The sequence below is a fragment of the Capsicum annuum genome, unplaced genomic scaffold, assembly GCF_002878395.1.
Source record: "Capsicum annuum cultivar UCD-10X-F1 unplaced genomic scaffold, UCD10Xv1.1 ctg81217, whole genome shotgun sequence".
NCBI classification, from domain to species: Eukaryota; Viridiplantae; Streptophyta; class Magnoliopsida; order Solanales; family Solanaceae; genus Capsicum; species Capsicum annuum.
The window spans coordinates 1-17,690 of NW_025891923.1; the positions used below are offsets into that span (position 1 = coordinate 1).

The window sequence follows — 17,690 nt, forward strand, 5'->3', positions numbered from 1 at the left end:
TGAGGAGGGTCGGCAAAGAGTTAGATGGGGTGGCCTGACTTCGGCAAGTGCTTTGGAGATAAAGGCGAAGTTGGAAGGGATGGGGTGTGGAAGTGTAGGGGGGACGTGGATAGTATGTGGGATAGGGCCACAGATTGCATCAAGGATACTGCTAGAGAGGTTTTGGGTGTTTTGAAGGGATGGTCTGGGCGGTAGCGGGAAAACTGGTGGTGGAATGAAGAAGTTAAGAAAAAGGTGGAGATGAAGAAGGCGGCGTACATTAAGTTGGTTGAGAGTAAGGATAAAGAGGAGAGGCGGGTAAGTAGGGAGGAGTACAAGTTAGCTAAGAAGGAGGTTAAGTTAGCTGTTACGGCTGCTAAGACAACAGCTTTTGTGAGTTTGTATAAGGGGTTGGAGGAGAAACACGGGGAAAAGAGGTTGTTTAGGCTTGCCAAGGTTAGGGAGCGAAGGGTCGGGATCTGGACTAAGTGAAGTACATTAAGGGAGAGGATGACAGAGTTTTGGTGGAAGACGCCCTCATTAAGAAAAGATGACAGTCGTATTTTCATAGGCTCCTGAATGATGAGAGGGACTGAGATGTTGTGTTGGGGGAGTTGGACCACTCCGGAAAGTGTCGCGATTTTGGCTTTTGTCATCATTTTAAGGTAGAGGAGGTCAGCGAGGCTATTCGCAAGATACAAAGGGGCAGGGCGATGGGGCCCGAAGACATTCCGATAGATTTTTGAAAGTTTTCTTGCGGGGCAGGGTTGAAGTGGCTGACCAACTTACTTAACATCATTTTCAAGTCCATTAAGATGCCTGAGGCATGGAGATGGAGCACGATGATCCATTTATATAAGAACAAGGGTGACATCCAGAGTTGCAACAATTATCGGGGTATTAAGTTACTGAGTCACATCATGAAAATTTGGGAGAGAGTGGAGGAACGGAGGTTAAGGAAAATTATGTCTATTTCGGAGAATCAATTTGGTTTTATGCCTGGTCGCTCCACGACCGAGGCAATTCACCTAGTGCGAAGACTGGTAGAGCAGTATAGAGAGAGGAAGAGGGATCTTCACTTGGTGTTTATTGACTTGGAAAAGGCGTATGACAAGGTCCCTAGGGAGGTTCTATGGAGATGCTTTGAGGCGAGAGAGGTGCTTGTGGCGTACATCAGAGCGATTAAGGATATGTATGAGGGGGCGAAGACTCGGGTAAGGACAGTAGGAGGAGATTCCGAGCATTTTTCGATCTTGACTAGGTTGCACCAGGGATTGACTCTTAGTCCGTTTCTTTTTGCCGTTGTGATGGATGTGTTGACGAGGAGTATACAAGGCGAGGTGCCTTGGTGTATGCTTTTTGCGGATGATGTAGTTTTGATTGATGAGTCGCGACAAGGTGTTAATGATAAGCTAGAGGTTTGATGACAAACCCTGGAGTCTAAAGGTTTTCGATTGAGTAGGACTAAGATGGAGTACTTGAAGTGCAAGTTTAGTGACTCGAGAGAAGAGGAGGAGGTGGTAGTGAAGTTGGATTTCCAGGCGGTTTGCAAGAGGAATAGTTTTAAGTATCTTGGGTCTACGATTTAGGAGAATAGAGAGATAAATGAGGATGTTTCTCACCGTATTGGGGCAGGTTGGATGAAATGGAGGCTTGCTTCAGGAATTTTATGGGATAAGAAGGTGCCCCCCAAGCTGAAAGACAGATTCTATAGAGTTGCAGTTTGGCCGGCTATGTTATATCGAGCAGAGTGTTGGCCGGTTAACAATTCTCATATCCAAAAGTTGAAGGTGGCAGAAATAAGGATGTTGCGTTGGATGTGTGGTTTTACAAGGACTGACAGGGTTAGGAATGAGCCTATTCGGGAGAAGGTGGGAGTGGTGTTGGTGGAGGATAAATTACGGGAAGTTAGGTTGAGATGGTTTGGCCATGTGATGAGGAGAGACACGGATACCCCAGTTCATAGGTGTGAGAGGTTGGCCTTGGACGGTTTTAAGCGGGGTAGGGGTAGACCGAAGAAATACTGGAGGAAAGTGATTAAACGTGACATGGAGCAGTTATAGCTGACGAGGACATGACCCAGGATAGGAAGGCATAGAGGAAAAATATTAGGATAGAGGGTTAAGGTGTGTGGTTGAGTCGTAGGCAGTAGGTAGGAGGGCTTTGGTGTCCTTGTTTGGCAGTGTTCAATATTTTTGGTGGATGTCATATCTATATTATTTTATCATGTTCCATGCTTTTTTTTTTCTATATATACTGTCCTTTGTCTTAAGTCGGGGGTCTATCGGAAACAACCTCTCTATTTCTTTAGAGGTAGTGGTATGGACTGCGTACACTCTATCCTCCCCAAACCCCACGATATGAAAATATACTGGGTTTGTTATTGTTGTTGTATACCCGTATATTTCAAATAAATCTATTATTTGTATTTGAATAGTTTAGTCATAAATATGTATAATTTATCATTTGCATTAACAAATATATAAATTAATTATATTTGCTTGAGACCTACATGGGTTAGTAAACATAAGCTTCTAATTATCCTATTTAGCCTATACAATTCATAGCATCTCTTACTAATTAAATATAATCCATAGTCTCGCTCTTTTATTTTCTCTTCTTTTTTAATCCTTTCTTTCTCTGTTCTAGTTTTTTTTTTCCCATTTTTTCTTTCTTGAATTTATTTATTTTTACTTGTTTCTTACAGTTTCTTTTCTTTCTCATTTTTTTCATCAATTTTTTTCTTTATTTCTTTTTTCTTCGCATTCTTTTTTTTTTCGTTTCCCCCTTTTTCATTCTTGTGTCGTCATTTTTTTTATTTTTCTTCTTTTTATGTTCTTTTCCTCATATTTTTTGTTTTCATTGCATTTTATATTTATATATTTTTTATACTGCATATTTTTTTGTATCATGCTATATATTTTAAATAAATTTATTATTTGTATTTGAATAATTTAGTCGTGAATAATACAATTTATCATTTGTATTTGTATAGGTCCATGCCACATGTCAAAATGATGCAGCAGGCCCAATGAAATCAAAGTAGGCGTCACGTCACTTACATCTGATTGGTCAAAGGAAGTCCATATTCATCACGACTCTTCCTTTTCCACAACTACAAACAGCGGTCTCATAATTCAGAAAAAAGACCCAGAACTCTAACAAGAAGCAAGAGAAAAATCGTGGATAAAACGCCGTAATTTCTCTACATAGCTCAAACATTCAAATCAAGTTCATCAAGATTTAAGATCAAGACCGCAAAATATTCAAGAACAAGCTCAAAAGCCCTTGAATTCAAGCACAAGTCAAGATCAAGTCCCTCAAATCAAGTTCAAATTCAAGATCAAGCTTTAAGCCCTTGAATTTATATTTGAAAAGGCGAATCAGAGGATTCATAGAGATTGTAACACTCACATATTGAAATCAATAAATTGATTGTTGCAATATATTTTCTTGTCTCGAATTATTTATTTTTCGATCTAAAAAATTTTATTGTCCAACAACAATGTATCATTCAATGCAAATGTATCATTAATATTCGTATATCAAATTTATCATTTATATTTGTATATAAACAAGTATCATTTACATGCGTATGGTTCAAGTTGTATAAACACAAGTTTGAAATATAAAAAACAAATACAAATATAATTGTATTAACGAATACAAACTTATGAATATTTGACAAATACAAAAATATTGTATTAACAATACAAAATTATAAATGTTTGAAAATTACAAATATAATTGTATTAACGAATACAAAATTATAAATGTTTGACAAATATAAATATAATAAGCAATTATGATATTTTCGTTATTATAAAAAAATTAATAATGAAAAAAAGAAGAAAAATAAAAATAGGAAAAAAAAACTAAAAAGAAATAAAAGAAGAAGGAGAATTAGAAGTAAGAGATAGAAGAGAGAAAAAAAGAGTAAAAATGAAATGAAGAAAAAAAAGAAAAGAAAAATACAATAAAAAAAGTAAAAAAGTAAAAAAGAATAAAAAAGAGAAAAGAAAAAAGAAAAGGTAAAAATAATAAATAAATAAAAATATAAAATATACAATTCAACCAAAAAAGAAAAAAATGAGAAAGAAAAAAGTTTTCAAAAATGAAAAAAGAAAAAAAAAACTAAAAAGGAAGAAAAAGAAAGGAAAAAAAAGGAAAGAAAAGTAGAAATTAGATATAGAAGAGAGAGAAAAAAATAGAGGACACAAATAGAAGAGAGAAAAAGAATTAAAAAGAAAAAAAAAGACTAAGAAAAAAGATAAAGAAAAGCTATAAATTATAATTTTGAAATTTAGGCTAAAAACAATTTCATTTTGCCGAAACTTAGATTATTTCTATATGTTCCTGTTGTTATTGGGGATGGGGAGTTGGCGTAGGGGTCTGAGGGTGCTTCTTTTTTTTTTTGGGGGGGGGATAGGGGAGGGGGGAGGGATTAACTTTTAAAAAAAGGAAAATATTTTTTTTTAGAGGGAGGAGGGGTGCAGGGGGTGAAAGGGTGGGGTAGATGATAAAAAAGTGAAGTTAATAGGCATATAGAAGTTGTAAGTGTTTAGTTTTAAGAGTTAAAATGGGTAACAATTATTTTACCAATCAAATTCATATTTATCCATATTATTATAGGATATATTGCATTCAATCCATTTAAACTCAATTCATATTTAATACATCAAAATTCAATCCACCCATTTGCCACCCATTCCCATCATAAAAAGATTGGTTTGTACTTTGTAGGCATCGGCCCATTACCGCAATAAGTAGGACTAACATTATCACAATTGCCTAATTGTTTGGTTCTGGACCAAGCTGCACATGCATATAGGTAAGGGATCGTTTGGTACGTGGGATGAAGCAAAAGAGATATCATGAGATAATTTTATTACACTTTTTATATGAGATAAAAATTTTATTATTTTAGTATAAATAATGAAATAAAATAATCTTAAAATTAGTTAATACCTTACCAGTGGCGGAGCCACAACCGACAAAGGGTGGTCAGATGAACATCCTTCGTCGAAAATTTTTTTCGAGTATATAGATTAAATATAGATATTTAGGATTATATACATGTTGTTGCACACCCTTGACAAGCTAGAGAAGTATAGTCCAGTGGTCAGGAATGTGCATTTCTATATCAACAACCCGGGTTCGAACCTTGGCAGGTGATTCCGCCGCTGTACCTTACCCCAAACATAGGATAAATTAATCCTATTATACTTATTCCGCGTACTAAAAGACCCCTAAATGATTCCTAGTCGGTAATGTTGCTATGTTCGAACTTGATTTATTACCTTAATATTTTTATCAAATTCTTCAAAAAAAAGAAGTATGGATTTCAAGTTTCAATTTGTGATTTTTTAATTTTTTAAAATATAAAACAATCTACAAATTTATATTTTGTAAAAATAAAAAATATTAAAAATTTTAAATTTTACAAAAATAGATACGTGCTCGATGTAAAGAAATTGTTCGTACATGTGAGATGATTATATTAAAGGATAGCTAATTACTACTATTGTTAATTTATTGGACCGGTTTGTAAAATTGTGTATTTAAAAGTGTGTAAACAATATGCTAGTGATAATGCCCGCTCTAGGACTAGGCCTGCACAATTTTAAAATGTATCACTTGGGTGGAAGACATATTTATATATATACCCAACATTTCACCCATGTTTTGTGGATGTGAGAATCTTCTCATAAGCTAAGATGTCACAGATAGGGATGGGTGTTCGGTATTCGATTCGGTATTTTCAAAATTTGAGTTTGGTAATTTGGTGCTCGGTATTTGAACATAGATATCACATACCATACTTATAAATATCGATTCGGTAGTTCGGTAATCGATAAGTTAAACTTCAATTCGGTACGGTATTTGGTAATACCATATTAAAATTGGAGATGTGCAAATGTACGTTTAAGCTTTAAAAAGTCTTTAATAGAAATCCTATTTAGTATTCTTTTTGTTGCATTTTACGAATATATTACCAAGGTCCAAGAGATTCTTTGAGATGACTAGTACTATTGTCTATTGGGTTGGGTTATATATATAGATATTCGATATTCGGTAAATATCGAATACCAAACGGTATTAATATCTTGTACAAACTCAATCCCAAATACCGAAATATTGAAATTTTACTCTCAAATACCATACCAAATACCGAATTACCGAATACCTATTACTAAATTTTTCAGATCGGTTTGATAATTCGGTTTTTGATATTTTATGTCCAACCCTAATTACAGATACATTATTTGTTCATTTGGTAACACCATGTAAGAGTTGGAGAAATTTTGATAGTTTTCATAAATTATCAGATTTTTATGTTTATGAGAAAACATACAAACTTAAAAAACTCAAATTCCATATTCAAACAAAATTTCAACTTCAAATTAACTTTTTTACAAATCATGATTTGCATATACAAAGGAAGATTTTAATGGTATTTAAAATTGTGATTAGAAAATAAAACGTCTTTACAATAATGCACGTAATAGGTAAGGAAGACAACGCATACAGTAAACTCCAATTAGAGACGTGATTAGTACGTACTAAACAACTCAGAAACAAAAAAGATAATACTTAGTAAGTCTTTCGTTAAGCATTTCTTCAATCACTAAAGACGAGACAATGCAAGAATCTGCTGATGACTTTGATCGTATGAACGAGGCTTTTCCCTGTTGACTTGGCTTGACCTTTTGGTTTTTTGATTTGCATTTTCCGTTACTGCAAATGTCTTTGCCACTGCTCTCAAATGATTCTTCTGCACTTTCCCTGTTCCTGTTTTGGGCAATTCTTCCACAAATTGGACCTTCTTTGGTACCATGAATCCTGGCAAGTTCTTCCGACAGTGTGCTACGATGTCCGATTCTTTAAAGTTGCAGTCTTTCCTTAATATAACAAAGGCGCATGGACTTTCACCCCACCTGGGATGTGGCATGGCCACAACTGAGGCCTCTACGACATATGGATGTTTTAGTATTGCACTTTCTACTTCGACGCTGCTGATGTTCTCTCCACCTGATATGATCACATCTTTGCACCTGTCTTTGATTTCCAGATACCCATCTGGGTGAATCACTCCCATGTCCCCTGTGAAAAACCAACCATTCTTGAATACTTCTGAATTTGCCTTTTCATTCTTTAAGTATCCTTTCATTATGCTGCTTCCCCTCAGGCATATTTCCCCTGTTGTCTTCCCGTCGCGAGGGACGCTCTGCATAGTCTTGAAGTTCTTCACATCAACATCAGCGAGTGTCAGTATGCCGAGGCCTTGTCTGGCTTTTATCTTGGATTGTTCTTCCCAGGGTAATTTGTTCCACTTGGATTGCCACTCGCACACAAGGGCTGGCCCAGTGGCCTCTGTGAGCCCATAGGCGTGGACCACGTGGAACCCCTGCCTCTCGATTTTCTCGAGGAGCGGTGCTGGTGGGGGTGCACCCCCCACTAGAATTTGAACTGGGGTTGTTATTTGGCACTGCTCGTGTGGCTTGGCCTCGAGGATTATGTTGAGGACAATAGGTGCAGCGCACATATGTGTTACTTTGTGTAACGTTATGCTGGAGTAGATTTCTTGGGCCGTAGTATTGCGGATGCAAACATTGGTCCCACCCCTTGCAGCTATTCCCCATGTGAAAGTCCAACCATTGCAGTGAAACATAGGGAGGGACCATAAGTAGACAGGCTCAGTACCCATCTCCCACCCCAAAATCAAACTCAGAGTGCTTAAGAAAGCACCTCTGTGGCTGTACACAACTCCCTTCGGCTCTGAAGTCGTACCTGATGTATAGCTCAAGGTAATCGGATTCCATTCATCATCAATATTTTCAAGGACACATTCAGGGTTGCCTTGGTACACCAATTGCTCGTATTCGAGCTCCCCTAACCGGATTCCAGTTGGGGAATCCAGGTCATCAATGACAACGATGAGGGGCATTGGCATTTGAAAGTCTGCCATTAGTATTTCAATGGCCTTCTTAGCTTTGTCGACATATTCACAGTCAACAAAAAAGATCTTGGCTTCCGAGTGCTTGAGAATAAGGGCAACATTTCTAGCATCCAGCCTTGTATTGATGGCGTTCAACACAGCCCCTGCCATTGGCACTGCAAAATGCATTTCTAGCATGGCCGGTACATTTGGTGCCAGGACCGAAACCTACGTGATCATAAAAAAAAAAAAAATAACCATCAACATATGCTCATATTCTTAAAAACTAGCTGGTATTCTTGTTTCAATTAGATAATGGAACCAAAAGTAATACTATTACTTTACGTAACACATCAACCCAACAAGGAATTAATTAAGAATATCAACAATTTAAGTCGCAATGCAAATTAATCACGTTAGAAGGTTGAATTGTACACTCACCACGTCGTTCTTGACAATGTTTAAGGACCTGAGGGAGGAAGCGAGGCGACAACAACGCTCATAAGTTTGGCGCCAAGTGAAGCGGATATTAGCATAAATAGTAGAGGTGCGGTTGGCATAAGAATTGGAGGCTCTGGTTAAGAACGTGAGAGGAGTAAGAGGCACATAATTTGCTCCATGTTTAGGTAAATTGTCCATGGGACAAAATTGAATTACTTTTTTAACTAGTAAAACGCTCTGTTCTGGAAAAAGTTTGCAACTTTGTATTTGGAGAGGTAAAGATATTTTAAGAGTTTGTGTGAGAGATGCCGCTGATGGTTTCTGTTTATATAGAAAATTTAGTCCCTTGTCCATGTGGTCCCCACAATGGTTGTTTAGATGGAAGTAATAATAGGGAAGTTTTAGTGAATGTGCAATGCTAAATGCTAATCCATATGTCCTAACACACCCGCAAAAAATTAAAAAAAAATAATCCATAGTTTAAACAAAAGGACTCTGCCCATTGACTATTCAAGTGATCCAAGTTTGTTTTCACACATGACCTTGAACATTGAACAATGGGGACATAACCTAATTAAAGCCACTTCACTGGTTCCGTTCGCTTTTAAATTTTAACAAACATAGAAAGAAGAGTGAAACGGTTGGGGAGAAAATGGTCAAAAGGACCTATTTGATCATTTTCTTTTACTTAGGGTACAAACACTCTCATAATATTGGACATACAATGCCAAGAAAAGGGTTGTTAGTTTACGTAAAACCAAAAAATATCACATGATCAGATAACGTGTGGTAACTAAACAAGATGCTTTAAATGCAGGAGGAGCAGCTCAAGCAATTCGGTGGTATAAGAAGAAAATTGAATAGAAGCCTTAAATTTTTAAGAATACTAGATTAGGTGTACGCATTTTGCGCGTGTACCTCATTTTAATGAATTCAAACATTACATTAAATAGAGTATTTGTTTAAATAATAAAAATGAATATAATAATTAAGATGGAGAATTTATTTATTAAACCTAATTTTTAGCAAAATTATTTTTAAAAGTCGATCGACATTCATTTATCATCTGTAAATTGCAACAAAATAATACAATGATAGAGACATCAAAATACTACATTTAAATCTAATCTTTACACACAAAAATTTTCTCAAAGTCGACACTCATCTACCGCCTGTAAACAATAACAAAATAATACGATAATAGAGATATCAAAATAATACAACTAAATCCAACCTTTACATAAAAAAAATCCTCAAAACCGACCAACATTTATCTATCATCTGTAAACTGCAACAAAATAATACGATAAAAGTGATATCAAAACAATACAATTAAACTTAAATCTTACACACAAAAATTTCTCAAAGTTGATTGAGATTCATCTACGAATTGTAAACTACCACAAAATAACAAACTAATAGTGATATTATGATAATGCAATTAAACCTAAACTTTACCTTAAAAAAAATTCAAAGTCGACCCATATTCATCTAGCATATGTAAATTAAATTAAAATAATAAGATAATAAGGATATCAAAACAATACAATTAAACCTAACCTTTACACAAGAAATTATTCAAAGTCAATCGACATTCATCTAACACCTGTAAACTATATATAAAAAAATATAATAGTTATCACAAAGAATTTTGATCCAACTAATTCTTGTTTGAGCGAAAATTTTGACCTTGAAAAATGATTTTGAATGAAAACAAAGAAGATATATATATACACACATGTTCAATTCTATTATGCTGACAAAAACAGTGAAGAAGTTGAGAGTTAGAAAATCAAGCATCCGCCAATCTAGACATGCAGTCGAATCAAGTTAGATGAGCATCAATCATATTCTCCTAAGAGACAAATTGGTTTGTTTTCTAGTTTAACTGCATCTCAAAATTTATAGAACTATTTTCTTAATAGAGTCTTATTTTAGGAGTATTTTTCTAATTGAACAGAAAGGAAAAAATTAATTAATTCCTCTATCATATATTTTAGGAGTCCTATATATTTCAGGAAGTTTAGTAAAAGGAAAATATTAATTAATTCTCCTACCATATATTTTAGGAGTCCCGTATATTTTAGGGTTAGGAAGTCTAGTTAATATAATAAAAAATAATTAAATAATAAATTCAAAAAATAGTGAAAAGATAGTTTTGTCTAAAGGTGTATTTTAATGAAAGGTAAAAAGTTCAAATCACTTCACACTTTTAATATATATATATATATATATATATATATATATATATATATATATATATATATATATCTTATAAAGTCTATATTTTAGATATTTTGAGATGCAAATTAAAGTTGTTAGTATTTTTTATGGTCGATTTCTTCTTCTAATTTTTTTCGTTAATATAACTAATATATTTAATCTTTCTTGAGACATAATACTTTAAAGTTTCAATACATCAAATTTTTAATAATTGTTTACTTTTATATTAGAAGTTTATTTTTTTTACGAATAGTTCTTAATATATATTTTTTTATAAAAAAACCTACAATCTATTATTGTGAAAAAAATGAGGCCCTCAAATTTGAAAGTCTAAGACAATTACCTATTTTTTAGCTATGTAGAGCCAGCCCTGCTTAAATGTTTTATTGGATTCATATATCACGAGAATCTTAATTTCTCAGTTGATTTTTTAGCTCAACTTTTATCTTATTAGTGAGACTCGATTCTTACCCTTCTCCTACAGCCATTTTTAAATTAAAGAAAAGTAGAAAATACATATAGCACAATAGAGAAAATGAGAAAATAGTCCTTTTCGTCTTGGAGTAGATTTTAAATACTAGAATGGATAAGAATACCACTCCATAAAATATGATGTATTAGTTAGTAACGATTGTGCTATTTATGCTTGCATTACTTGTGCTTGTATTTTTTTATGGAGTGTTTGATTTGATGTATTAAACATAACGTGAATTACATAATTTCTAATTTTTCTTGTTTTTATAAATATATTTTCCATATATATGTTTGAAAGGATGTGAATTTTTTTTTTTTAAAGAATAACTGTGTCTTTAATCATACTAATGCATGTATTAGATCCGTTATATTACTAGTGTCATGGGTTTTGAGGTATTAGCACTACATATAACTAATGTCTTGCATTAGTTATACATGGGAGATGCTAATAATACACAAGAAGGTGTATTTTGGTTCTTTCAAGATATTATTGTGCTATTTTTTTTTATTTTTTTATTTTTTTTTTTTTAAAAAAACTTGTCGAACGTGATTATTTTGGTCCCAAAACAATATGTAACGAACTTTAGCTATATATATTTCAAAACGGCAACAAACTTGATAAGTATATCAAAAGCAGCAAATATGCCAAAAGCCGCATATTTCAAATCGAACACTCCATAGAAAATCCGTGAGATCCCTTTGAAAAAAATAAATTGTCGTTTTCTTATTATATCTAATCTAGTCATTAGAATTAGTTAAATATTTTACAAAACTAAAAAGTGATGATGTTACCAAATTTAATGGACTAGACGACTGCTCAAAATTATTATTCAAGAGATTAATTATTTCAAACATATTTCCATACCAAAGTGAACATCAAGATCAGAAAAGAAAAGAACAAATTAGGGGTAGGAAAATAAGTAACTATTCAGATGATTCGATATGAAAGCATTTGACATTTAATTAATAGTACTCCCCCGATAACTTTTACTTGTTGTCTCTAATTTCCTAATTAAATGTGTACTTTTACTTGTTATTTTTGACATATTAAGAAAAAATAATTTTTTTTTTCTATTTTAACCTTAACATTAATTGTCTTTTTTCAAATTAATTTCAAGACACGATATAAATATTATTTAATAAGGATACCAAGGTAATATAACTATGTTATTAATTATTTTTCTTAATGAATGTGTCAAATTAAAATGTAATAATTAAAAGCGAACGGAGGAAGTCGATATTTTTTTTTCAGTGCGATACGGATTCAATGATAAAAGTCCCACTAGAGGTATTGCCTATTGGAATTTGGATGTTTTCCCACAAACAATATACAGCAGAATTTTCAGTTTTCTCAATCCATTTTCTAGAAGAATTTTCGTTGTTTAAAAATTTAATTAATTTATATATGCTCATAATGTAAATATGTTCAATGCGATCAACGTACTTTTCGATTGTAATAATTAACTTATCATCTATTACCAGTTTAAGTAAAAATAAAATCATCTATTACGAGTTACTTATCAGTATATATTTGTCATGGAAAATTACTTGCAATTGACATTTTTACATATGATGCTAATTAATCGTTAAGAATTCTTTAAATAACTCCAAGGACAGTAAAAAACATGCATGAAAAGGAAGTTCCTTTTCTTTTAAACTATAAAGTTAGGCTTAGAAGATCACTTAATAAATTTCGTTGATTACGTGGACATTATTTTGCAACGAGTCTTCTGCAATATGGAAATATATTGAGTTCTTTTTGGTAGAAACTCCTTCAGTCTTTTTCGACTGTATGAGCTTGGTTGGATGGAAAATGGATTACGTATATCTTTAATTAAAATTGTAAGTTGTGTTATACTTGGTGTCCATGCCTATTTCTTACAAAATTGCACAGTATGCTGTAAAGTACTTTAATGGGACATTTGGAAAATATTTTATCTTCATAAATCATTGTCTAGATTATTTTGAGTGTTTCATGGTTATAAAAGAGGGGTATCTTGACTCAAAAATAAATGATCAGGGTATTTTTAGATCAAAAGATGATATAGAACAAGGGACATTTTTGAGGCAAAATAAAGAATGGGGGTATTTTAAAATAAAAATGTGAAATGAGGACATTTATAAACTATTTTACACACACATATTAATATTTAATTAGGAAATAAGTTATTTCGAAATTAATTATCTCAGGATTAGCTGTCCCGAAATAGTTATCCCACCCTCAATAAGGGATAAAAACAACACTACATTCTACAATCCCAGGATGAATTATCTCATGCATGCAGTTTAACAACCAAACATGGGATAAGTTCATCTTAAAATTAATTATTATTTATCCCTCGGACCGGACCATCCCATACAGTCTTGACGTACGATAACTTTTTATTAAACAGTGCGTAGCACTCTCCCCGTCCCGGACAAGAGGGGAACAAGTAGTAAATAATTGATTGCGAGTTGCGACCCTGCGTTATTTGTTTGACACTTGTTATGATTGTTGCCATTCAAAACCAATAATAATTTTGAATCATAATATCGGAGTAAGTATTGGGAGCTTTGAAAACAATTGGACAAATCGTATCAAATCAATAGATTAAAATTAATTTATAATATGATTCGATTTGATAGTTCTTTAAAAAAAACCAATTATAATTGATTTGAATTAATATCAAATTAAAAAAAAAGTCAAACCAAATCGATCATATGAGGTGATTCTGATTTCAAAAATTGGATTGCAAAAGAAAGATATTAAGTGGTGAAAACTGAAAAGACAGAATGGTCACTGCTATGAAGCAATAATGTCTTCCACCAATTATTCTTTGTTGTGTATATACTCTGAGAATATTAGTGTACTAATGGATACTGAATTTAGCAGAAACTTTCCAAGCATGCAATTAATTTGGTGGAAGACTGGAAGGGGGAGCTGAGGGGCCAATGCCTAATCCTTTATGTGTTTTCTTTTTCACAGCTTTTTTTCCAACAATTTTCCCTTGATGATATTTGGAATAATAAAGCAAAGGTCTCTTTGTCTTTTTCCTTTGTGCGTTCACCATGAACTTTCATAGAATAAGAAAATTATTGAATTGGACAGAGATAACAACCAGTCTCTTTTTTTTCTGAGAGAAAAAGTCAGCAATTCTTAGTGCCAGTTGAACGTAAAGTAATTGGTTATGACCGGAAAGACCACTAAATAATGTGATCGGACATGTACTGATCAAAGTAAAAATTTACTTAATTAGTAATATTATTATAAAACAAGGACAGTTAGGAATGACTTCACTGACTAAAGAATTATGCTTTTAAAAAGATGGAGTCAACAAATATCTTTCATTAATTAAGGACTAATTGCATGGCAAGAATTTGACTTTTTCCATACAGTTCCATGTGCAACAAACTCATTACTCATTTTTCCATTTAACAAACTTGAAACTACCGAAGGAGAAATGTGCATTGAGATCGATACTTGGTCTCAGTTTGGTATAATATCAAAGGAAAATATTTTCCTAAAGAAATACTAAGTGATTTTCTCTTCTGATACTTGTTTTGTAAGTGTATAAAAGTATATTATCTCAAAAATATTTATATATAATAGCTAGTTAGAAAGATATTTTGGATGTGAGGTTGAAGCTAGGGGTAGATAGTGGGGAGAAACGTCATTACATCAAGTAATTAATAAATTGCGTTCTTTCTTGGTTTTCACATTGGGGTTTGTTCTTTGTATAATTGATGAATAGTTTGAACAATAGTATTTAGTAGCCCACCAGAGGCGGAGTCAGCCTAGTAATAGAGGGTTCATCCGAATTTACTTTGTGAAAAATTATATTATTAATACTTGGTTAAAATAATTTTTGTGTATATATTGTAGATGTTGAACCCACTTCGATGAATTTTTTTTTTTTATTTTTTTTTTCCAGATTTTGAATCCCTCAATAGAAATTTTGGTTCCGCCTATGTAGCCCACTAAGGCATCAAGTTCACCGTAAATAGTAGGAAGATTACCTAATCAAACAAATGTATACATTATATTAATAAAACATAGCGGGAATTTTCAAAAATTATCAAACATATTGAGAGCTTTTGAAATTTGTTTGGTATCAGCAGTTCAATAATTTATTTTGTATAAATTAATATAATCCTGTCAAATATAACAATTCACTTTGTATTTCTTGATGTATCACTGATACAAAGCAAATTTCAAAAACTGTGCTATGTCACAATACAAAAGCAAATTTCCAAATCTGATCTCCCATAGCTATATTTGATAATCATGCCTTAAACTATTGCTAATTTTTCCATCTGTGATTAAACTATTAACTAAATAAAATTCATTAAAAGTGGCCCAGTCTATACTCTATAGACCAACAATATTATATATGCTTTTGAAGTTTGTTAAACAATATTCTCTCATGCAACTTCTTCCACGTTTAAACAGGAATAAAAGTAGGAAAAATTACTTAAGTAAACACCCTAATTTTTTTATATTACTTTAAATACCATCTTATTAAATATTTTACAAAAATCTCTTCTAAGACTCAACACACGTGTTTTTGCTGATACATTCCAACCCAAAGCTCAATATAATCCCCAAATACTATTCTCGCGCCTAAAATCACGGGTTTGCTGGCAAAGATTATGCCAAAATCCGATCTCAAGCAACAACTGTTATCTTCCATTACAATTACTCCATTAACTTAATTATTCTAGATTTGTTCGAGGTTAGTTTGTTTATGCTTGATAATTTTGTTTATTAGTTTTGAAATTAAACAAATCCCTTTTCAATTTTATGTTCTTTAAACATTATAACATTATTAATGGAGTCAGCACCCTCTTTTAGTTCGGGGCTTACTCAAATTCAGTCAACTTCTAATGAAATTGATATGTCTAGGTATGTTCCTGGTAATTTTGATTATAAAGATGTTGATTTTCGTGAAAATAGATCTAAGTATCGGAACGATCCGACAATCATGAAAAAGTTACGGGTTGCCGCTAGTGTTAAAGGGAAGAAGACTGCTAGTGATAAAGAGAAGAAGACCGTTGTTGCTATTTCAAAGGAAAAAAAAAGTTGTGAAAAAAGACCCATTACCAAAGGTATGGTATTTATGTGTTTGGTTGACAAATTTCTCCATAATTTGTTATTGTTAGTAACAAATGTTAGTGTTACAAATTAGTATGATACATATCGAGGAAGATAATGTTTGTGCATGCATTATGATACATCACAAATTTGTGAATATGATACATAAGTAAGAATTCACAAATGTGTATGATACATATGTTATAGTTATGTATTCTAATTATAACAACTCTTAATGCTAATTATTATTCTGATACATTACTTATGTATATAACTGTAATTGAATGCGTTATGATACATCACTGTTTAGAACTAAGAAAGAAATTTAGCAGGATGTTTGGTACAATCTGATACATAAGTAAGAATTTTATCAGTATGTTTGATACTTATGTTGGAAGTTATGTATTATAATCTGATACATTACTTATGTATCAGAAGGTCATTAAATGTGTTATTATACATTAGTTTTTTAATGCAGGGGATGAAATACGTTATTAAAACTGTTCCACCTCATCCTTTGAGGTTTGGCATTTAATTCAACCGTAACTTTGCGACTGATATGGAGTACTTTGTTGGTAAAAACGTGCTAAATATATTTAAGGAGACATGCTTTGGTGTGTTTGTTGATATGCCTAAATCAAATTTTCAAGGTCAAATAACCAAATGTTTGTTGATGTTTGAGTGTAAACAAGATAACCAAAATGAATTTCATGTTTATGTCAAGGAAACAATTCTGAAATTTACGATATTTGAATTTGCTCTCATTAGTGGTCTAAATGGCACCTCAAACATTGAGGAGTTTTAGTATCTGACTTCAGATGGCTCTGTTCTATTGACAAAGTATTTTTTAGTTGCAAAAAAAGACATATCCAAAAAAAAATTTATTTAACGGTATAAGATGAGAAATTTTAATAATGACCAGGATGCATTGCAGATGACTATATTATTTTTTATTCATACATTTTTGTTATCTGAAACTGATGATGCAGCTGTTAGTTATATATAATTCAATATGGTAGCGGATGGTCGATATGAACAATATCCGTGGGGAAAGATTTCTTTCAATAAGTTGATGAACTCGTTGAGATAGGACTTTTTCGTTGAAAAGCAGCTTTATCGGTTAGGAGGAATGCCACATGTTCTCAACGTCTGGATGTACGACTGTTGTTCTGAAGTAGATAAAGACATTGCTTGTCATATTGGTAATGGTGTCCCGAGGATATGTAATTTGTTTGTTGTTGGAATAAAGCCTGAATTTGAAAAGTTCATGAATGGAATGTTTAGCAAGGTAATTTCTATTTATTTTCAATCTCTTCTTTTATTTTGTATTGCACAAAAGAAATTTTCTTTTATGTTTCAATATATATATTCTTGTCAATATATGATTAAGCATGTAACTTGTTCATACTGTAGTATATTTGATGATCAGACATCTTTCATATAAATTCATGCAACAAAATAATTTTTTTCACTGTTTCATAATACATTACAGTACTCATGTGATATATTCACATACTAAACTGTACAGTTTTTGGTATACTACTACATGTTATGTAGAATACT

The 17,690-nt window shown here is 32.5% G+C and overlaps 1 protein-coding gene across 1 annotated transcript; it reads right to left on the reverse strand.

The window, feature by feature from the left end:
- Positions 1-6,357: 6,357 nt before the first annotated feature.
- On the reverse strand, positions 6,358-8,708 carry LOC124895307 (trans-cinnamate:CoA ligase, peroxisomal-like). The gene is made up of 2 exons (XM_047405742.1): positions 8,360-8,708; positions 6,358-8,146 (listed from the first exon to the last, which is right to left on the reverse strand). The coding sequence occupies exons 1-2, from the start codon at positions 8,555-8,557 to the stop codon at positions 6,608-6,610; spliced, it is 1,737 nt and encodes a 578-aa protein (XP_047261698.1). The 5' UTR covers positions 8,558-8,708; the 3' UTR covers positions 6,358-6,607.
- Positions 8,709-17,690: the final 8,982 nt, after the last annotated feature.

Coding starts and splice junctions, on each gene's coding strand:
- LOC124895307 (XM_047405742.1), bottom strand. CDS start 8,557: ATGGACAATTTACCTAAACATGGAGCAAATTATGTGCCTCTTACTCCT. Junction 8,147..8,359: donor ACATTGTCAAGAACGACGTG/GTGAGTGTACAA, acceptor ATGATCACGTAG/GTTTCGGTCCTGGCACCAAA.